Source organism: Manis javanica, chromosome 16, assembly GCF_040802235.1.
Source record: "Manis javanica isolate MJ-LG chromosome 16, MJ_LKY, whole genome shotgun sequence".
Classification (NCBI taxonomy): Eukaryota; Metazoa; Chordata; class Mammalia; order Pholidota; family Manidae; genus Manis; species Manis javanica.
The window spans coordinates 41798081-41822972 of NC_133171.1; the positions used below are offsets into that span (position 1 = coordinate 41798081).

General features: G+C 35.1%; 1 protein-coding gene across 5 annotated transcripts in view; it reads right to left on the minus strand.

The window, feature by feature from the left end:
• The window catches only part of CD2AP (CD2 associated protein), a 162378-nt gene that overhangs the window by 16629 nt on the left and 120857 nt on the right, over nucleotides 1-24892 (minus strand). For all 5 annotated transcript variants that reach the window (XM_073224610.1, XM_073224609.1, XM_073224612.1 and 2 more), the window contains exons 10-13: nucleotides 17337-17373; nucleotides 16237-16299; nucleotides 4650-4815; nucleotides 4156-4298 (exon numbers count right to left, since the gene is read on the minus strand). In XM_073224610.1, coding sequence (XP_073080711.1) covers nucleotides 4156-4298; nucleotides 4650-4815; nucleotides 16237-16299; nucleotides 17337-17373 — 409 coding nt within the window. The remainder of the gene's footprint in view (nucleotides 1-4155; nucleotides 4299-4649; nucleotides 4816-16236; nucleotides 16300-17336; nucleotides 17374-24892) is intronic.

Below are 24892 nucleotides of genomic sequence, written 5' to 3' on the forward strand. Positions count from 1 at the left end.
TCAATTCTTAGTTAAGCAAGAAAATAGATTAAGAGAAGAAACTTGCCAATGATCAATCAGTAATTTAAAACTCACATTTTTTAAACAGCGAAGTCAGTATACTTTCACCTATTATATTTTACATATAAAACTCCTTAAAATGCCAAAGAGATTTTCACACTTTAAACTTTCTAAAACTTACGTTAAAGAGCTAGCTGCATATGCTATTTAAATTTTTTTATTTATGAGCTGAGGTTTGAGACAAGCAATTTGCTGTCAGCAGCTATGCCTTTTATCTTAAACTACCTGTGCCTAAAACTATATTTGTTCAGTAAATAATTGCTACTTAATATGAACTCAATTTTCAGAATTTACAGGCATACCTTGTTTTATGTTTTTTTATTGACTTCACAGATACTGTGTTTCTTAAAAATTGAAGATTTGTAGTAACTCTACATCAAGCAAGTCTATTGGTACCACTCTCCCAATAGTATTTGCTCACTTTGTGTCTTTGTGTCACATTTCGGTGATTCTTGCAATATTTCAAACTTTTTGATTATTATTATATTTGTTATGATGATTTGTGATCAGTGATCTTTGATGTTACTATTGTAATTATTTTGGGGTGCCACAAAATGCATCCATGTATAAAGGCATACTTAATTAATTAATGCTGTGGGTATTTTGATGGCTCCACCAACCCACCATCCCCCATCTCCCTCCCCCTCCTTGGGTGTCCCTATTCCCTGAGACACAACAATATGGAAATCAGGCCAATTAACAACCCTCTAAGCCTTCCAGTGAAAGGAAGAGTAACAAGTCTCCCACTTCCAATAAAAAGCTAGAAATGATTAAGCTTTACGTGGAAGGCACGTCAAAAGCTGAGATAGCAGAAAGCTAGGCCTATCACTTTAGTTAGCCAAGTTGCAAACACAAGGAAAAGTTCTTGAAGTAAATTAGAAGTGCTGCTCCAGTAAACGCACCAATGATAAGAAAGAAAAACAGCCTTCTTGCTGATATGAAGAAAGTTTTAGTGCTCTGGAAAGAGTATCAAGCCAGCCACAACATTCTCTTAGGCCAAAACCCAACCCAGCATAAGGTCCTCTCTTTACTTCTGTGAAGGCTGAAAGAGGTGAGGAAGCTGCAGAAGAAACTAGTAGAGGTTGGCTCTAGAGGTTTAAGGCAAGAAGCCAATTCTATGACAGGAAACTGCCAGGTGAAGCAGCAAGTGCTGATGTAGAAGCTGCAGCAGGTTATCCAGAATTATCTAGCTAAGATCGTTAACGAAAGGGGCCACACTAAACAACAGATTTTCAATGGAGATGAAACAACCTTCTATTGGAAAAAAGATGCCCCTAGGACTTTCATGACTAGAGAGAAGTCAATTTCTGGCTTCAAAGTTCCGAAGGACAGACTGACTCTCTTGTTACGACCAATGCAGCTGGTAACTTTTAGTTGAAGCCAATGATAGTTTACCATTCTGAAAATCCTTGGGCCCTTTAGATCCTGTGCTCTACAAATGGAATAAAGCCTGGATGACAGCACATCTGTTTATAACATGGTTCATAATTTACTGAATATTTTAAGCCTACTGTTGAGACCTATTGCTCAGTAAAAAAAGTCCTTTCAAAATATTACTGCTCACGGACAATGCACCCAGCCACCCACGAGATGTACAATGAGATGTTTTTTTCATGCCTGCTAACATCCATTCTGTAGCCAACGCATCAAAGAGTAATTTTTACTTTCAAGTCTTATTATCTAAGGAAACAAATTTCATAAGGCTTTAGCTGCTGCCATAGGAAGTGATTCTTCTGATGGATACAGGCAAAAGTAAACTAAAAACCTTCTGGAAAGGATTCACCATTCTCTATCCCAGTGAGAACATTTGTGATTCATGGCAAGTCAAAATATCATCACTCACAAGACTTTGGAAAAAGTTGATTCAATGGATGACTTTGAGCAGTAAACTTCACTGCTGTCTCATTTTAAGAAATTGGCACAACCACCCCAACCTTCAGCAGCCATGCCCTCATCAGTCGGCAGCCATCAACACCAAGGCAACACTCTCAACCAGTAAACTGTTACATTTTGCTGAAAGTGCCTATGATGGTTAGCACACAGTATGTGCCTACATATTTTCTGAACTTTACAGGGTGTAAGTATAATAAACCAAAGGCAGCCTGATAGTAGAAGGAATAAAGGACAGCAGGTTGGAAGTCAGCTGTTATTTTTTTGACCTTACCTAAGTCTCAGCATCTCTAAATTACTTCCCCATTCATTTGAAGAAAAAATTTACCAGAAATTAGAAATTTTCAAACTTCATTCCACAAAGCCTCTATTTTTTAAAGAAAGTAAATAAAGGTCAGGATATAAGACAAGATTTGAGAATGAAGCAAAGTAAAAAATAGAACTTTTCAACTGCCAACAGTCTGACATTATTGCAATGTGTTATTTCTACTAGTAATGTAACAAAGGAAACAAAGCTTGCTGGTCATTATATATGGAAAAAGTTCTGAAGAAAGAGAAAACTTCATTTACTTAAATTTTTTTTTAGGATTTCCACAACCTTGAGACAACTAAGTAAAGCAAATGTTGAAGAATGATACAGAAATGTTGAAGAAAGTAACAGAAAAAACAGAGGCTTTCAATATTATTCTTTTAGCTAAGAGACTCATTAAAATTTAAGACTTTTCTGACAAAGATCACAGAAAATCATAGAAATTCAAGAGCTAACACCAGTGAATTTTTGATTTCTAAATTTAAAAGTACACTTAGTCTTTTTTCTCCAACTATTACTTTGAAAACACATTTCTAGCTTTATTTTAAATAAAAAATTGTAAGAACTGATGGAATTATCACTAACCTCAGTAAAAAAACAGAGATTTTTTAAAAATATTAAAAAGATGTTTTTGTTTTTATTTTTTCAGTAAGAAAAGTTTTCACCAGATAATGGTGAAACATACTGAATACATTTTAGTGAATGATTCTATATACAATCAAAAACTCAATTCTAGAAATTATTAATGACTATGTGGCTTCATCTAGAGTATGTAGGATCCAAATATATTTAAGGATCTATAAAACATTCAAATTTAAAAACTAAAGGAGGTCATGCTGAGATCAGAGCTTTTGTATTGGCAAATGGAAAAGAGAGCTCTAAGAAAAAAAAAAAAAAAAATGACCTAAAATTTTTTGAAATGTAGGTAAGCAGCACATTTTACAATATAGTGACAAAAAGACCTTAGTATAACTGGCCTTCAGGTTTAAATGTAAACATGAAATCTTAACACTGAAACTAAAAAAATATGTTAAGACATTGCAAGTTTTTAAATATAATATTATAGAGCACTTTATACAAAGGGGCTTTAAAAAGTTATCTTCTGATTTATGTGATCTTGAAGATTTGATTTGTCTGTATCTTACTTTTAGATATGAAGAGGGAAAAATAGTATCAGCCTCTTAGTTACTATAATAAGATAAAATAAGAACAATATGAGGTGTTTTGAAAATGCATAAAATCCAAATACAAGTGTGAAGTACCATGCAATAATTTACTACAAGTAATGACTGTGCAATGCTTTTAATAGTGAAACCTTTATCAAGACTTGTTTCAAGTTTTACATTTTATAACTAAGAGATATAAAAGACCAGAATAGAAATAAAGATAATTAATGGACTGAAAAATCAGTCCTAAAACTTAAGGAATAATAGTTATTAGCTAAAGAAGCAAAACCTGCTGACTAGAAAGTTATAAAAAGCCTATTTTTCTGAACTGGACATAAAAGTACCTTGAGATTATGTGGAGAGATAAAAATAGTCTTCTTCAGTATAATCTAGTACTGGCATTGAAAGTCTGTATGTCACTTCTTTAATTTTTTTAAACTAAAAAGTTAGATGGTATGGTTATTCTGTTACAGGTAGACAGAATGATAAACGGATGATCTTTTAATTTCCATCACAGCCCACTAACCAGTAAGAAAGCTTATGTAGATCATAAATGTTTTGCCCACTTATCTTCTTTTGGTTTTATTTTGGCTTTACAGATTTTAAACAAATTTCACTTTCCACCTTATCTATCCACATTGTATATATAAATTGCTTATTTTAAATAGTTTCTGAAAACTATACTGGCAAGTTTTTTTAAAAGTACCACCTTTCCACATGTTAACTTACCTGTCTCTTTGGTGCTCCTAATTGTCAGTGAATCTAGGTCTACTGATTTTGGTCTAAGTGGTAACTGTTCAGAATCTAGCTTTGGTTTTGATAGTGATTCAGTTTCAAATTTTGATGAAATAGTAGAAACTTCCCCATTAATCCTAAAATGACAAAAATCAAACATATGCAAAAATCACTTATATGAAACATGACCATTTTTTAATACTGTGATTTATTAACACTAAAGATATTTCAGCATAATACTGATTTTTCTTTTTGTTCTATAAAATTATTTCCATAAGAATTAAGGAAACCTCTACCCAAAGACTAATCACAATAAAATCTGAAATATAAAAACAGCTTAATAACATTTAACAGAAAATTTATAGTCTATAGAAAAAATACGGGAAACAAATATTTTAAAAATTATTTTAAGATTTAGGGAGAAGTTGAGGCATTTATGTCAAACGCAAGTAAATCAATAAACTAACTTAAAATTAGGTAAAACTTACTTGGCTACAGGAGGTGGTGGAGGAACTGGCTTTTCAGGTCGCTTTGGGTACACTGTTCCGGGAGATCTCAATAAATTATTGGCTTTGGTGGGTGGAGTAGGCTTCTTGGGTGGGACTTGTGGAGCAGCTGGCTTAAAAGGTTTTTGTTCCAGCACTGATTTTTCATCTGATTATTTAAAAATATTTAATACATTATTAACAATCAGAACTATTTAGGTTCTCTGTTTCTTAAAGCTAATGTCAGGATGGAAAAGTGTGAAACAGGAAAAGGGGGACATTATTTGTGTATGTGTGCATTTTTTTATAGCAGTGTGACTACAATGAATGTATGGGGTAGTCTTTTTGATCATATCCAGTCCAGGTTCCATAGTACTTCTTGATTCTGTGGATTTTTACTTTCTACTCCCCATCTTGGTCTTCACTTAAATGCATTAGACCTTATTCTGTATATCTCTTAATGTCTTTTTCTATATTTGCTATCTTCTCATCCCCCCTAAGCTTCAATTCAGAAATTTCTCATTTAAAATTATGCATACATACATGTATGTGTATATATTCATAAACCATATACATATCATGTATATTTATATTTACACAAATTCATTTATGCTTACAGCGACTTATGCTTCATTTATATGGCTTCTTGTTTGCCCAAATTAATCACATCTTTCATTATTTTGAACTTATATTAAGCACAGATACTTTACATGTGTCTGCTATCTCCAGTATCTGTAGACCAGGTTCTATTTGCTATTGTTGGTTTCTAGTCATGTGTCAGATCTCCAAGTATGTCCAGTTATTTCTGAATGAGTACAGGACATAAGACATTCAGGTGGAAAGAAAGATAATTTAAAGCTCTAGATGGTACTATTTTCTTCGAGGAACAAAATTTACTTTTGCTTCAGGCAGCTAGGCTAAGGGGCAGTCTCAGATGACTCTCTTCTAATCAAGGATTGAGACAACCAGCAGTTGGGTTTCAGTGCTTTTGAGAGCTAGCTCTACTATGTATATATTTCACACAACCCAACCCTTCTAGTTGTTCTCAGCAGGAGATTTGGTCCTCATTTGTCATTGCCAGAAGAAACTTCTGCTTCCACTGTCTTGGCTTTTATGATATACTCTCAGATCATTCTCTGCTAATCTCTATTTCTACTCCCTATTATTTTTTTTTTCAAGAATCCAGTTCACCTAATAATTTCTTAAATATACATATTCTAGGACTAAGCTCTCTTTCCATTCTCACACTAAGCATCTTTTGGACAACCTTATCCATACTCATAAATTTAACAGCTAACTTTCAGGAAGGCACCTTCCAATTAAATGCTTAATATAAACTCTCAGCAAAGGCTCATCCCATATTTCATATATTCAAATCAAATTTCATGTCAAAAGCTGAAGTCAAGCATATTTTCCCCCAGAAACAGTTGTTATTTCACATTTCCTATCTTATTTCCCCATTCTCACAACCCTTGGGATCCAATTAGTCAATAAAATGTGTTGATGTAAAACCTAAACCACCTTCTTTATGGTAGAGCATAAATATATCTCAACATCTTTAGCAAATAATGTAGTTAATTCACTCAAATCCATCCTACCTTCTATGATTATACCAAGCCAGTAAGTGCACAGCATTCTTTTTACAAGACTTACTGACCTAGAAGGGAACATGTGCCAAGAGTTGGTCCGAGAAAAAAGGACTGACATTCCATGGTTGTAGAAATGTTCTCTTCTCTTGCCTATCAAAGGCACAAGAAATCATGTTGCCCTGATTGTCACTGTTAGCATTCTTGTGACCACACAGGGAACCAATCTAAATATAAAATAGACACTAAGGATGACAGAATGGAGAGAGATAATCCAGACCCATAAAGAAATTACTGAGTTGGGTGTCATACGACTACTACTGCTGGCGTTCCAATTATGTGAGGCTGTCTTCCTATTGTTTAAATCAGTTTGAGTAAGGATTTTTGTCCTTTGCCCTTAAATTATTTGTTTCCTTTTAACCGTACCACTACCACATCTATCCAAGTAACACTAAAACAAAGTTTCAGAAAAACATATTTCAAGCTGTTATATCGGTGTTTATAAGCACTCAAATTATGCAATATTGTATTGGGATCCTCTATGCATTATATAACTACTGTGCAATCAACTAGAGAACTAATGTCAAGTAAGATTCAGATACAAACACATACACACACACCCTAAACCTCTGTCCTCACAGAATTGAGTCAAGTGTAGGAAAAAAGACATTATACACAAAATAAATATCCTACCTAATATGTGACATACAATATGAAAAGTATATACCTTTAGATAGAGTAATAAAGACTAATGTTATTGAGGTGACATTAAGCTCAATATTTTAAGTTGGAACTTGATAAAAAGAGAAGGAATTAGCCATGATGTTTATGAAAGGAGTGCAAGAAAAAAATGGATTTCAGGGAAAGTGTACTAGGCCATGTAACTGGGAGGAAAAAAACCTGGTGTTCTATGAGGTCTTTCATGAACCACACAAGTAGTTCTCGACTGTCTTCAAATTAGAATCATGGGAAGAGCTTTAAAAATACTAGAGAGGAAAAAAGAGAACCAAGATGGCGGCATGAGTAGAACAGCGGAAATCTCCTCCCAAAACCATATATATTTTTGAAAATACAACAAATACAACTAATCCTAAAAGAGAGACCAGAAGACACAGGACAACAGCCAGACCACATCCACACCCAAGAAAACCCAGCGCCTTGAGAAGGGGGTCAGATACAGGCCGCAGCCTGGCAGGACCCAAGCGCCCCTCACCCCAGCTCCCGGTGGGAGGAGAGGAGTCAGAGCAGGGAGGGTGAGGGAGCCCAGGACTGCTGAACACCCAGCCCCAGCCATCTGCACCAGAGTGCAGACACACAGTGCGTGCATGGGGTGCTGGAAACTAGGGAAACAGGGCAGCAAGACCTGTGAGCGGGTCCCCGCAGCCGGCGCACCCAGGACAAAGAAAAGCAAGTGCTTTTTAAAAGTCTTAAAGGGACAGGGACCCCACAGCTGGACGGAAGCGCCCTGGATACTTAGCCCAGCAGCTGCAAATTCCGGGGAACTCTGGGTGCCCAAACCCCTGCAACGCAGCGTGGAGGCCCCTCACCGCGATAAACAGCCTCCCACCCATTCCCCCTCCTAAGCGGCTCCGCCATATTGGAGAAGCAGCCTGAGGCAGGTCACGCCCACAGCAACTGCAGAGCTAAATAAACTCCATAGCGGCCAGGCAAGATCAGAAGCCCCGTCTGCACACAGCTGCCCAGCATAAGCCGCTAGAGGTCGCTGTTCTCCCAGGAGAGGAAGGCCACAAACTGGCAAGAACGGACTTTCTCTTACCCAACACACGTGCCAGCTCCCCACAAATATATTTATCGCCATGAAAAGGCAGAAGAAATTGATACAGACCAAGATCACAGAGGCAAACCCTGAGAAGGAGATAGACCTAACCAGTCTTCCAGAAAAAGAATTAAAAATAAAGCTCATAACCATTCTGATGGAGCTGCAGAGAAATATGCAAGAGCTAAGGGATGAAGTCCAGAGGGAGACTACAGACGTCCGGAGGGAGATTACAGAAATGAAACAATCTCTGGAAGGATTTATAAACAGAATGGATAAGATGCAAGAGGCCATTGATGGAATAGAAACTGGAGAACAGGAACACATAGAAGCTGATGCAGAGAGAGATAAAAGGATCTCCAGGAATGAAACAATATTAAGAGAATTGTGTGACCAATCCAAAAGGAACAATATCTGCATTATAGGGGTACCAGAAGAAGAGAAAAAAAAAGAATAGAAAGAGTATTTAAAGAAATAATTGCTGAAAACTTCCCCAAACTGGGGGACGAAATAATCGATCAGACCATGGAAGTATACAGAATTCCCAACAGAAAGGACCCAAGGAGGACAACACCAAGACACATAATAATTAAAATGGCAAAGATCAAGGACAAGGACAGAGTTTTAAAGGCAGCTAGAGAGAGGAAAAAGGTCACCTACAAAGGAAAACCCATCAGGCTAGCATCAGACTTCTCAACAGAAACCTTACAGGCCAGAAGAGAATGGCATGATATATTTAATGCAATGAAACAGAAGGGCCTTGAACCAAGAATACTGTATCCAGCACGTCTATCATTTAAATATGAAGGAGGGATTAAACAATTCCCAGACAAGCAAAAACTGAGGGACTTTGCCTCCCACAAACCACCTCTACAGGGTATTTTAGAGGGACTGCTCTAGATGGGAGCACTCCTAAGACTAAATAGATGTCACCAGAGAAAATAAAATCACAGCAAAGAGAGCAGACCAACCAAATACTAACTAAATGCAAAAAATAAAATCAACTACCCACAAAAGCAGTTAAAGGAAGCACAAAAGAACACAGAATAAAACAACCAACATATAAAGAACAGAGGAGGAGGAATAAGAAGGGAGAAAAATAAAGAATGATCAGACAGTGTTTAAAATAGCTCAGTAAGTGAGTTAAGTTAGACACTAAGATACTAAAGAAGCTAACCTTGAACATTTGGCAACCACGAATCTAAAGCCTGCAATGGCAATAAGTACATATCTTTCAATAATCACCCTAAATGCAAATGGACTGAATGCACCAATCAAAAGACACAGAATAAGAGAATGGATAAAAAAGCAAGACCCATCTCTATGCTGCCTACAAGAAACTCACCTCAAACCCAAAGACTATAAGAACAAAGAAAGACTGAAGGGACAAAACAGCAGCAGAATCATAGAACCTAAGAATGGACAAGTTACCAAAGGGAAAGGGACTGGGGAGAAAGGGAGGGAAGGAAGGGATCAGGGTGGGGAAAAAGAAAGGGGACATTACTATTAGCATGTATAATGTGGGGGGGAGGGCACGGGGAGGGCTTTGCAACACAGAGAAGACAAGTAGTGATTGTACAGCATCTTACTACGCTGATGGACAGTACTGTAATGGGGTTTGTGGGGGGGATTTGGTGAAGGGGGGACCCTAGTAAACATAATATTCTTCATGTAATTGTAGATTAATGACAACAAAATTAATTAATTAAACTGGGAAAAGGAAAAAAAAATACTGGAGAGGATCCTAAGCATCTACATAATTTTTTAAAGACATCCAGGTAATTAGAATATATTGCCAGGATTGAGAACAACTGTATAAGTATACCTGCCTAGCTTAGTTTCTCACAACTCCTCCTGGTACCTATTGGCCATTTCCTAATTAAACTATGATCTCTCTCATTCTTTTCATATTCTCACTCTGTGGTCTGCGGAATCATCTTCACTTTTCCAGACAATACAGTTACTCATTTTCTAAGTCTCTGCATAATTACGACCCCCAATTATTACGCATATTAGCTATTCAACTAGCATTTGCCAAAGTATCACTTAAAAAATGAAAAAGAAAACATTAAAAAAAAATCTTCCTACTAACCAGAAGCAGCCAGATGCCTCATACAAACATATGGATTAATTTTATGTTATTGCATGTTTAACATGTTGTTACAAGTCTGTTTCATGTTAGTAAGCAGAATAAAGAATATTGCTTGCTACTTCTTAAGAGCTCAGGATTATTTTTAGGTTCAAACTGGAGTGACATATTACACATATCAAAATGTTCTTTGCAGAACATTAGGTATAAGTATTATTTCCTTTTAGGTAAGCACACTAAATATAAAACACAATAGAGTACTGCTACAGCTTTCAACTCAAGTGTCTATGTACTACAGACTATATTACAGATGAAAAGGCATTTGCGTTCAGTACTTCCAGTATTAAGTGACTCTAAATGGGTCTGAAACACACAGATCTTGATTTTAATCCCATGCTAATAGTTTACCAAGGTTCCAGAGAACATAACAATTTAAAGACGTAGTTTGAATACTAATCTTCAAATCACTCTGCAATATGAAGAATGCTTAAGAATACATGTCAACCATATAAATTGGAAAATCCACACCTTTTTATTACACTTCAATTTTCATAAAGTTTTTACTCTTCATCAATTTAACATTCCTTTCCTTGGCTCACAGAAAGAGAATGCTCCTAAGTAAAGGCATAAAGTATCAAGACTTCCATGTCAGGCAGTATGCTGAATTATGTACTAAGACCTACTATTCTGCCAACTTAGAATTCAATGTAAGGCAAAATATCTTTTCCACCATTAAGTCCTTCATAAAGGAAATTATATATACATATCAGAAAGTATAAATTGCAACAAATGGGAGTACAAAGAAAGCAATGGATGTGAATAAATCCAAGCAAACACTGACTGGGAGACTGCACCATACACACGGTGGTTGAAGCTGTGAGCCTTTACTGCCCAAAAATTTGAGAGTAAGACAACAAAGATTCAAGATCTGATAGTCCTTATTCATTTTTAGTTCAGCCAATGAGTGAATAAGTTAATGATGCTACTGAAGAGCTGCGACCACAAAACCTTCTGTAAGAGATAAAGTCTTACACAATGAGTAGCACCTCACACCTTTTTCAAGGAGATAAGATTCACAATTCAGTTTACTGGGAAACTGAAGTCCCAGAAACCAGCCAACTAGATCCTCAGTATCTGCAGTCTCATGCATCAATAGTGAATTCCTAGCACAGAATACATCTTCCCAGCAACAGTAACTTGCTGTTCCCTTTAATGCAAAGGTAAAATCTCGCCAAGATGCAAAGAAAAGAAAACTTTGTGAAGGAGTATCCACCAGCTTAACTGTCCCTTCCCATTCTAATTTGGAAACCAGATTGCCATTATTAATGTATTGGTGCGTTAGTTCCTGCTTGTAGGAGTTTATTATCTGGGTATGTTGTACTTATCAATCAACTGACAAATAAGAAGGTAGACCCTGACTTCTACAACTGTAGTTGTAGAAACTCTAAAGAAATACTCCTCAAACAGAAGTGAGCACAGATTCAGCTGTCTCCTCGTAGATGTGTGGAACCAGGCTTCAGCAGACTGCTATGCCCTTTCTATGGATGTGACTGGGGCTGTGAGGGAGGACACGTAAATAAGGTTACCACTTAAGGGATTTTTCAAGCCTAATAGAGCTTTTGTTACATTTTCTCCTACATATTTATATATGCCTCTCTGACTGGCACTCTGAAATAAATACCAGTTGCTCCTTTCCAATCATACATATTTAATACCAAGAATACAATAGGGCACCAAGAATGAAATGGGCTTCTGAAAGGTGTATTCAAGAAAGCCTTCCCAAAAAGCAAGAGAAAAACTTGTGCTCCAAAGTGCTGATACTACTTTCTTGAGGTACCTCTGAGAAAATTTGGGGCAGGAAAGTGCTAAGCATATTTGATAAAATCCACATGGTGGCTTGTGTCAGACAGGAGAAAAGATTTAAACTCCATTCTTAAGATTTGGAGAGGAGCCTATAAAATCACAGCGAGTCACTTAATGCCAAGGGTAGCAGGGTGGTCAGTTTCGTGTTTTCTAGTAGATCTTTTTTCCCCTCCCCCAACACAGCACAGCTACTCAAAGGGTATCTTCTGTGGAACAGAGATTGAAAGAGAAAAGTCATGAACTTATATATTGTATTTCCTGTTAAAAGGCTTAAGGCTCTTCAAACTGGCCTAGCCAGTTTGAAAAAGCTCTCTGTGTTGACTGTAAAACAAGAGTAGAACTCTGATTTATATTAGTTTTTATTTAAAAATAAATAATCTATGCTGATATTTAATATTCATATTGGCACTGGCTATACACATTCCAGTGCATGTGTCCAAAGGTAACCAGACAAAAAACTGACATTTTTCCTATTCCTTGCACCAGATCTATTAAAACCATGTCAGGTTAATGAGGACATTGTGGAAATTTTTTAAATTATTTCCTTCATTATACATCTGTCTTGTTTCACTTATTTAAAAATTCTTATAATTGCATACAGAATTTGAAACCAACACTTTACAATATAGTTTTAAAGTGTTTCCATTGAAGACTTTTGGTGTTATTGGTAAGACTTGAAAGTAACAAAAAACTTCCTTTTACATGTATTCACATATTTACCATTTCCAGCATTCTTCATTACTTTGTGTACATCTAACTGACAATATAGCATCATTTTCTCTCTGTCAAAATGAATGTCTTCTAACAATTTCTGTGTAGTACACACAAGTCTGTGGCAATGAGTTCTCTCAGATTGTGTCTGGAAGTTTTTATTTTGCTTCCACTTCTGTAAGGTATTTTTCGCTAGGTGGAGAACTCAGGGAAGCCTTTAGTTATTTTCTTCAGACTTTATGATTTTCTCTTTATCATTGCTTTTCACAGAATTTATTATAGTGTGCCCTAAGGTGGTTACCTTTATGTTTCTTCTGCATGGAGTTCACTGAGCTTCTTGGATCTATGGGCTTATAGTTTTCACCAAATCTGAAATTTTGTCAACCATTATTTCCTACAAGTATTTTTTCTGGCCCATCCTCCATCATTTCAGGGACTTCAATTACACATCAGTAAAACCATCTGATATTGTCATTCAGATCACTGATGCTCTCTGTATATTTTTTCCTATATATTTTAGATAGTTTCTATTGCTATGTCTTCCACTTCACTAGTATTTTCTTTGGTAGTTTACAATTTATAATCTGCTATAATTCCATCCAGCATCTTTCATTTTACCTATCATATTCCTCATGCACAGAAGTTCAATTTGGGTCTTTCTCGTATTTCCATTTCTCTCTGCATGTTTGTGTCTTCTGCTTTCTTAAACACATGGGATAGATTTATAATGGATGTTTGGACACTTATAACGTCCTTGCTGCTATTTCTAACATCTCATCATTTCTGGTTTTGTTTAAATTGGCTGGGTTTTCTGGTTATTTTCCTGCTTTTTTTTCCATGCCTTTGGTAAGTCTTTATCAGATAATGGACACTGTAAAGTTTTATAATCTTAGGTACTAGGCTTTTTATATCCTTTTAAATTACATTGAATTTTGTTCTGAAATTAGTTCAATCTGCTTCCAAGGGAGTGCAGAGAAGCCTTTAGTCTAAGGTGATAAATACCATTTTATGGACTCTATCCAATATCATATAAGGTCTTTTTCTACTGTGGTTTTGGGGAACATGAAATAAATCTGTTGACTTATAGAAATTGCTTCACCAAAATGCTTTCCAGCCATTATTTCTCCAGATATGGAAGTTTCCTTTCATGTGTGTGTATTTCAGTATTCAGCCAGTATCTCAGCGTAAGCCCTACAGGAACCTCCAGTGCTCTGCTCTGTGTGCTTTCTGCCTCATAAAGTATAGCTGCCTTGGCTTCTCTAAATTCCTCCTATTTCTTCAACTTTATAAAAACTGGGCTGTTTGTCTTTCTTCTTTCTGCTGCCTATAAACTGCTTCTAGACAATAAGCTGGTGTATTTTTAGGGCTTGCCTCACCAGCTTCATTGATAACTTCTCTCAATAACAACAGTCTTATGCCACCTGCTGCCCAATGTCTAAAACCATTGTTTCATTTACTTTGCACATATTCTAGTAGTCTTACTTAAGAGGGCAAATTCAGCCCCTGCTATTTCATCATGGCCAAGATTCTACGCAGGTAAATGAAACAAAAATACATCACCTTCTATTTTATTTATAAGATCTACTGACTAGTTCCAGGGACTATGCGAAGTCACTATCTGAATTTTTAACAAAACACCTACCTACTGGATGAAGGGGTCTATAAAAGGAGTATCATAATGTAGATAATGAAGCCAGCAACTACTTCTTACATTTGGCTCTACATATATTTCTAGATGAGTTCTTCATATAGGACAGATATTAAAATCAAGTACCAAAATAAACTGACTCGAATAAGACCTAAGAATAGCTATATCACAAAGGACTAATGTGAGATTAAGAAATACTTTTAAGTATAAACTGTATTTGCATCATAAATTCTCAAATGTAAAAAAATGAAATAAAATAATACAAAAATTTTCCATGCTAAGCAGAAATCATGAGAAAAAGAAAGCTATGAAGGTGTATGATATATTCAAGGAGGAGAGAGTGGTTACTACATTTAGGGAATGAAAAGGGTTGAAGATGCCACCAAAATGTTCCTGACACCAAATGTTGTCCAGGATGTGAAACAACAGTAACTTTCATTCATTTTTCATGGGAGTGAAAAATGGTACAGACACTTTGGAAGACAGTTTGGTGGCTTTTTATAAAACTAACCGTACTCATACCATATGAACCAGCAATCACATCCCTTGGTATTTACCCAGGTAAACTGAAAACTTTTGTCTACACAAAAACCTGCAAGAGGATGTTCACAGCAGCTTTATTCATAAAAGCCATAGTTTAGAAGCAACATATTTTTTTGAAGCAAGTTCTTCAGTAGGCAAATGGATAAACAGGTGGTATATCCAGAAAATGAAATATTAATCAGCACTAAAAAGAAATGAATTATTAACCATGAAAAGACAATGACAAACCTTAAGCGCATATTACAAAGTGAAAAAAGTCAATACACAAAAGCTAATTACTGTATGATTCTAAAAAATACAACCTTCTGAAAAAAGGCAAAACTACAGAAACAATAAAAAGGTCAGTGGTTTCCAAGGGTTGTGGGGAGCAGAGGGATGAAAGACAAAGCACAAAGGATTTTTAGGGCAATAAGACTATTCTGCGTGATAATTTTACAACTGTCAAATTACACATCTGTTCAAACTAATAAGATGTACACCAGAAGTGAACCCTAAATGTAGACCATGGGCTTTGGGTGATAATGATGCATCAATGGAGGTGCAATAATGGTAACCAGATACACCACTCTGGTGCAGGATGTTTATGTAGTGGAGGCTGCACATGTGTGGCAGCAAGGAATATAAGGGAAGTCAGTACTTCTGCTCAATTTTGCTGTGAATCTAAAAATTACTCTAATCAGAAAAATGAAACTGGCAACAATACAAAATATGAAGTGAGGAAAATCAGTTAAGAGAGTGCAGGAACACTTTAGGCAAGAGACAAGGACAGGCAGTAGAAACAATACTGCCAGTAGCAACAAAACCATTACATAACCTAATCCACTAGATAGAACTACTGCAGATCTTTCTGAAACAAGAGGAGGAGGTATTTTTCTCCAAACTAACAATAACAAAACAGAATAATATTTTCAACAAAATACATATAATACTTGGGAGTCACTTTCCAAGTTTAAATGACCAATATATGCAGAAAAATACACAATAAATCACTTCTATGTTTTAAGTAGGAACTCACAATTATATCAAAGAAATTTTTAATGTATTTCAACTGAGACACTATAAAAATAAAAATTAAACTTTTTAATGCTTCATTTTCCTATACATACTTTGAAATAACTATGATTAAATATTAGATTCTTACTGAAGTACGGTTTAAATTAATGAACATAAACTGGTATCAGTTTGAGTAAAATCATAATTTTCTATCAATTTGACAAACTATTTCCTCCCAGAAAACGCCAAGTACTGTGAAATAAATAATGAACACCTGTTAAAAATCAGTAAAAACAATTCAGTGTGGAGAGGTTTTTTTAATTTACAATGACAATGAAATGAAGAATTAAGTCTTCCCAAAATGGAAGAATTAGCCTTACCTTTTTCTTCAGGCTTCATAGGTAAATATTTCTTCTCTGAAGCTATTGGCTCAGGCTTTGGAGCTGAGGGGAAAAAAAAGTTAACACTTCAAAAAAAAAAAAATAGTTTTAGAGAACAAAGACAATTATACAGATAAAAAAGAAGACAGTTTAAATACAACGTAAGATGAAAATATGGTTTAGCAGAAAGAACAATGTACCAGAATTAGTAAACCCAATATCTGATTCTGTACCTGTCAATATTCTCATAAGTAAGTAATAGCTGTGCAGTCTCAGTTTCTTCTTTGTCTAGTTAAGGTATTACTGAGATTTGAAATGTTGGCTACTATGACTGTGGAACTAAACTTTTTATTTTATTAATTTTAATTATTTAAAAATCCCATACGGCTAGTAGCTAAAAGCCTCCAGCATTAAATTCTATAAAAATTACTTCTGACTTTTGCTCTCATTACCCTGGGAGTAGATCAGCAAATATAAACCACGGAGGAGGAAAGGAGTTGCATTATTGTAAGAAAAAAAAAAAAAGCAAATCCCTCAAGAAAAAAAAATATTGTACTGCACTTACAAAAATCAGAAATTGGGGCTGGAACTTAAACAAATAAACAAAGAGCTGGATTGTAAAATGTTAACTCTGGAAAACTCTTTTAGGTACACCGTAATATTCAACTGTTTAAAAAACTAAAAATAAACTGTTCTAGTTTGCTTAACCCTTAGCACACTCTCTGAAGGAAGAATACATAATTTGTATTTGCCTGAAACATTAACAAACAGATTTCATCTGAAAAGGCACAGTAACTAATTGGTCACATCAATATATTATGTTTTCTAAACAGATTTAAACATTAAGTACATTTTTTTAACTCACAATGACATATAGAGTATTTAAATTATTTAAGATTGTTATTTTATACAGTTTAAACATTAAAAAAATACTGCCTATATCAGTGCATGTGAACATTCAATTTTTATAAGTTTCTAAAAATCTGTACATACCACAATGTTTTCGCTAATAAAAATAAGGTTTATATAAGACCCAATTTCACCATTTTAGAATTCAAAAATATGAAAACAGCAAACTGAACAATGTGTTTCTTACATACCTGGACCCTTAGCAGGAGGTGGTGGTTTCTTTGGTTTCTATTAAAATAGTAATGGTGAAAATAGTTGAACACTTACTTACATATTAAATACTTATACTTAAAAGAAATTGTGATAATTAATAATCTAAATTTTATGAACATCTATCTTCATTCTCATCCCTGTCAAAAATTATAAAATGATTAAGATCCTAAAAATTTCCAAAAAGGTCACTGAGAAATTTATTCTGTCAGAAAAAATACCTTTCTGATCAAAACTGAAATATTGCAAAATTTATTGTGAGTTGTTTAAACCTAAAACATCTTAATGAGGAGCAAAAATGTTCTGTCTTGTCTCCCCTAGGTTCAAGGTCTCTATACATTATTTTACCCCTCTTTACCAGGTGGGTTTTGTAGGGAAGGAGGGGTAGCAAGGAAAAGGACAGAAAGAAACTTCGTTAAAAAAAAAAAAGTAGTTAATAAATTATCTAGCTTACATACTCGATTCTTCAGAACTCTCAAAGAGAAGATTAAAGGCAAAACTCTTTTTTTCCTCCATTTATTCAAATTTTCTTAGATTTATAAGCATTCATTCACTCATTTTGAAGACTTAATTTAATGCCCTAAAGAACATGAAACACACTTCTAAGTATGTGAATTTGGTTTTCCCAAATTAAAAACAATTGATATTCAGTGCTGTGTAAACACCTAATAAAAGCCAACAAAATAATGTGTTCATTAAGGAAAGTATAAAAATAAAGCATACTGAGGGTTGAATCAAATACTGAATGAAATCTAGCAAAGGAAGGGACTCTGAAGCGTAAGCTTCTGGAGAGCAACCTATAGTAATTTCCCTAACTAAATGAAAGACCGTAAAGGGACAGATTCCTGGCACTGGCTTAAATAAAATATGGCAGCCTGTCATGATAAGTCTGCTGTCTGTCTAACTCTCTTTCCCTGTTTTAAACACAAAATTGGAGAAGTAACAAGGAGGCAGTAATCCAAAATGGCTACATAGAAAGATACTGAGCTTACCTACTGTTACACACACACTACGTTTACATCTAAATATAGAATTCCTACTGAAGAACTGAGGGCGAACGAACAGCTTCGGCAGAGCAAATAACAGAGGGGCCACATAGAGAAGGGAAGGAGACAAACATAACAACAATGGGAATTCCACCACTGACTTGGCGACCTGCAGTAGGGAACAATTATCACTAGAGGGACCAAGTGCAGACTTGTGCACCCTGAGGCAGAGCAAAACACAGCAATTTAAAAGACAACTAAGCTATAAATGAAGGAAATTCACCTACTAGCCCTAGAGGATCCGCCAAGTGGTGGGGTAACTGCTGAAATTCTCTCCAGAGTCAGAGACACCAGCAAGCACCATTGTTATGTTCCCCTTCCACCTTGAGAGTGGAGACAAAAGCAGAGTCCAGGCACACAGCCAGCCTGCCAGAATTGCCCCAGTAGCCCTAGGCACCTCGCCAAAACAGTTCCAGCCACACTCCCATGGGGCACCCTGCTTGTGCCCAACCCAGCTCCAGCAATCCCAACAAGGTGGCCCCAGCACAGCATACTCTGAGACCCTACAAGTCCATGCCCACCCTATCTCCAGCCTTCTGGCCAGGGCAACTTGTAGCCACTCTTAATTCCAGCTGTGTTATCAGGGCAGCCCCAGCACAGAGGACCCCTGATTCCCAGAGCACATGCCTATTTTAGGTCCAGAGAGCCAGCCAAAGCAACAAGGCACATGCAGTCTATACAGGGGAGATTACTACACAAGGACACTCCATTAAGCACAGGAGAGGTAGTTGTTCTGCCTAATTTATAGAAAGCACAGAAAGTTAAACAAAATGAGGATATAGGAATACTTTACAAACAAAAGAACAAGATAAAGCCCCAGAAAAACACCTGACTGAAGCAGAGAAAAGTAATTTTACCTGATGAACAGTTCAAAGTAATGGTCACAAAGATGTTCACTGAACTTCAGGTAAGAATGGAGGAATACAGAAGTTCAACAGTTACAATAAATACCAGGAAGTACCAAACAAATTACAGAACTAAAAAAAAAATGCATTAACTGAACTGAAAAATACAATAAAGGGACTCAAAAGCAAATCAGATAATACAGAAGAACAGAGCAGTGATCTGGAAGATAGAGTGGTAAATCACCAATCAGAACAAGAAGAAGAATAAACAAGTTTAAAAAATGAGAATAGTTTAAGGATCTCTGAAGTCAACAATAAGCAACTAACATTCGCATTACAGGGATCCCAGGAGGGGAAAAGAGAAAGAAAGGGGCAGAAAATTAGAAGAAATAATGTCTGAAAAGTTCCCAAACCTGAAAAAGGAAACAAAAATCCAGGTCCAGGAGAGCCCCAAACAAGATGAAACCAAGGAGATCCACACCAAGACATATAATAATTGAAATGCCAAAGATCAAAGACAAAGAATCTTAAAAGCAGTGAGAAGAGAAAGTTATCTCCAAGGGAAATCCCATTAGACTATGAGCTGATTTTCTGCAGAAACTACAAGCAAACAGAGAGTGACAGGATGTATTTAAAATACTGAATCAGAAAAATTTACAACCAAGAACATTCTACCAGACAAGATTATCATTCAGAACTGAAGGAGAAATATAGTTTCCCAGACAAATAAAAGCTAAAGGAGTTCATCACCACTAAACAGATCTTACAAGAAATGTTAAAGGATCTTCTTTAAGTGGAAAAGAAAAGGTGTTAATATAAGAAAGAAAAAAAATCATACTGGTAAAGGTAAACATATAGTAAAAGCTGTAAACCAGCCACTTAAATAGTATGAACATTAAAAGGTAAAAACAGTAAAATGAGGTATACAATGAGTAGTTAAGGAATACACAAAATAAAAAGATGTAAAATGCAACATCAAAAACATAAAATATGGAGGTGGCAGAGTTTTGAATAAAAATGTACTGCTTATAGGATGTTCAAACTTAGGCACCAATCAGCCTAAAATAGGCTGTTTTATACCTATAGGTCAACATACATGAACCTCATAGTACCACAAACCAAAAGCTCACAAGGTAAAGTAACAAAGACATAAAACTAAAGAAAACAATTACACTTCAAGGGAATAGACCAAAAGAAGAAAGGAGCAGGGAAGAATTACAAAAATAAGAAAACTGACAAAATGAGAATACATACATACTTATTACATAAAACATAAATGGACTAAATGCTAAATCAAAAGACATGGGGTGGCTGAATGGATAAAAAAATATAAGACCCATATACATGCTGTCAATAAAGGACTCCCTTCAGATCTAAAGACACACACTGAAAGTGAAAGGGATGGAAAAATATTCTTCACATAAATGGAAGTGAAAAGAAAGCTGATGTAGCAATACTCATATCGGACAAAATGAACTTCAAAACAAAAACTGTAACAAAAGACAATGAAGACATTAAACAACGATATCAACATTCGTTAGATATCAACATTCATAGTTAGAGGATATCAACATTCATAAGTATTTATGCATTCAAAATAGGAGTACTTAAATATGTAAAGTAAATATCAACAGAAATAAAGGGAGAAAACAGCAATACAGTTAACAGTAGGGGACTTTAATACCCCCCATTTACATGAATGGATAGATCATCCAGACAGAGAATCAATTATGGAAACACTGGCCTTAAGTGACACAATAGACTAAATGAACTAAATATATACATTATGAATATTTCATCCAAACATGACAGAATACTTTCTTTTCATGGGTACATGAAACATTCTCCAGGACAGATCACAATTTTAAGCCACAAAACAAATTTCAATAAATTCAAGAAGGCTGAAATCATATCATGCATCTTCTCTCATCACACAGCATCAAACTAGAAATAAATTACAAGAAACTGAAAAAAAACGTGAACAAGTAAAAACTAAATGTTATTAAATAACAATGGGTCAACAAAGGAATCAAAGAAGGGATTAAAGAAATACCTTGAAAAAATGAATTCAAACAGCAACAGCCCTTCTAACAAGTTCAAAGCAAAGCAGACCTGCTTGCACAGATAATAAGAAACAACAAAGATCCAGAATTAAAAAATCTAACTTCATGCCTAAAGGAACTCCAAAAACAACAAAGAAATCCCGAAGTGAGTGTAAGAAAATAATAAAAATCAGAGAGAAATAAATAAAACAAAGATTTTAAAAAGAATAGGGGAAAAAAATCAATGAAACTAAAAGCTGTTACTTGAAAAGATAAACAAAATTGATAAACTTCTACCAGACTCATCAAGAGGAAGAGAGGGACCACATCAATAAAATAGGAAATAAAAGTCAGAAATAACATCACAGAAATACAAAACATCATAAGATTTTTTATGAACAATTATATGTCAACAAATTGGAAAACATAGAAAAAATGGGTAATTACTAGAAACATACAACCTTCTAAGACTGAATCACAAATAGAAAATCTGAATAGACTGATAATGAGCAACAAATATTAATAACATTAAAAACTCCCCTGCAAGGTAACTCCAGGACCAGGTGGCTTCATGGTGAATTCTACCAAACATTTGAAGAAGAGTTAATACTATCCTTCTCAAGTATTCCAAAATACTAAACAGGGAGGAATGCTTCAAACTCATTTTATAAGGCCAGCATTACCCTGATACCGATACCAAAACCAGACAAAGACACCACAAAAAAGAAAACTATAGGCCAATATTCCTGATGAAAATAGGTGCAAAAATCTTCAACAAAATATCAGCAAACCAAATTAACAAGAGAACAAAAGGATCATATACCATGATCAAGTGACATTTATTCCAGGGATTCAAGGATGGTTCAACATGCACAAATCAATCAATATGATTCACTACATTGTCAAAACAAGAAAAAATATCAACTCAATAGATGCAGAAAATGCATTTGAAGAAATTCAATGTTCACTTATGCTAAAATCTCTCAACAAAATGAGTATAGAAGGAGTGTACTTAAACATAATAAAGGCCACATAGGACAAACCCACAGCTAACATTGAAATAAACAGTGAAAAACTAAAAGTTTTTCCTCTAAGATCATGAACAAGATAAGGATGCTAACTCTCACCACTTTTATTCAACATAGTATTGGAACTCTTCACCAAGGCAATTAGGCAAGAAAAAGAAGTAACAGGCATCCAAATTAGAAAGAAAGAGGTAAAACTGTTACTATATGAAGATGGCATGATAGTAAAAAAGAAAACCCTAAAGACTTCACCAAAAAACTTGTAATAAATGAATTCAGTAAAGTCATAGGATACAAAATTAACATGTGGAAATCAGTTGTATTTGCATACACTAATAATGGGATATCAGAAAGAGAAATTAAGGAAACATTCCCATTTATAATTGCATCAAAAAGAACAAAATATGTAAAAATAAATTTAAGCAAAGAGGTGAAAGACCTGTACTCTGAAAACTATTGGAGATTGATGAAAGAAACTGAAAATACAAATAAAAGATATTCTATGCTCATGGACTAGATGGGCTAATATTATTAAAATGTTCATACTACTATCCAAAGCAATCTACATATTTCATGCAATCACATCAAAATTCCGATGACACTTTTCACAGTACTAGAATAATCCTAAAATTTCTATGGAACCACAGAAGACCCCAAAAGGCAAGGCAATCTTGAGAGAAGAACAAAGCTGGAGGTGTCGTGCTCCTTGATTTCAAACTATACTAAAAGCTAGAGTAATCAAAACAATATAGTATGGGCATGAAGAGAGACACAGATCAATACAACAGAATAGAGAGCACAGAAAAAAACATGCATATATAGTCAATTAATCCATGACAAGAGGCAGGAATATACAATGGGGAAAGACAGTCTCTGTGATAAAGAGACTGTCTTTACTGAGAAAAGTTTGGACAGCTACATACAAAGAATTAAACTGGACCACTCTCTTACACAATACACACAAATAAACTCACAACTGGATTAAAGACTTGAATATAAGACCTGAAACCACAAAACTCTAAAGAAAATACAGGAAGTAAGCTCTTGGACACTAATCTTAATATTTTTTCGGAACTCTCTGCTCAAGCAAGGGCAACAAAAACTACAATAAGTGCATGGGTTTACATCAAACTAAAAAGTTTTAGCATAATGGAAGAAACATCAACAAAACAAAAAGGCAAACTATGAAATGGGAATAGATATATGCAAATCATACATCCGAATGGGGGTTAATAGGTTAAATATATAAATACTTTATATATCTATAAATACATAAAGAACTTGCACAACTTATTAGAAAAACAAATAACTCAATTAAAACATGGCCAGAGGACCTGAGCAGATATTTCTCCAAAAGCATACAGATGGTCAATAGCACATGAAAAGATGCTCAATATAACAATTCATCAGGGAAATGCAAATCAAAGCCACAATGAAATATCACCTTACACCTGTCAGATGGCTATTATCTAAAAGACAAAAATTACAAGTGTGGGCAAGGCTTTGGAGAAAAGGGAACCTATATAGTGTACATAGAGGGAATATAAATTGGTTCAGCCACTATGGAAAACAGTAGGGAAGGTTCCTCAAAACAATTAAAAACAGAACCACAACATGATCTAGCAATCACACTTCTGGATATCAATCGGAAGAAAATGAAAACATCAATCTAAAGGGATATATGCACCTGTATGTTCACTACAGCATTATTTACAATAGCCAAGATATGGAAGCAACCTAAGTGGCCATTGATAGACGAATGGGTAAAGATGTACACACACACACACACACACACATTGATAGACGAATGGGTAAAGATGTACACACACACACACACACACGGTATTACTCAACTCCAAAAAAGAACTTGATATCTTATTATTTGTGACAACACAGGTGGACCTAAAGGGTATTATGCTAAGTAAAAAAAGTCATACAGAGAAAGACAAATACCATGCAATTTTACTTACATGTAGATCTAAAAAAAACAAACAAACAAACTAGAAACAGACTCATAGCTACAGAGAACAAACTGCTTATCAGAGTGGGGAGGGATTGGTGAGCAGATAAAATAGGTTAAGGGGAGTAAGAGGTGTAAACTTCCATGTACAAAATAAGTCAAGGGGACATAATGTACAGCTTAAGGAATACAGTATTGTTGTAAGAACTTTGTATTGTGACAGATAGTAACTAGACTTACTGTGAGGATCATTTTATAACGTATAAAAATATCAAGTCACTATTTATGTACGCCTGAGACTAACAGGGTATTGTATGTCAGTTATAAGTCAATAAAAATAAATATTCTAATTGATATTTCATCCCTCCATGGGAGTAAAAAGGAATCAAGTTGTAGAAAAGCAAAATATCACTGGTAAATAACTAGGCTTCACTTTGTTCTCTGTGAATATGTAGAAATTATGTAGTCAGTAGGGAAAGAAAACTAGGAATAAAGCACAGAACTAAAATATTGTTTTGTTTTATAATAACTCAAATAACTTCTACCTGAATACATAAAATGGAAGCCCTCTCGAAAAATTATTTGGTAACAATGCAAAAAACCTATTTTTAAAGAAATA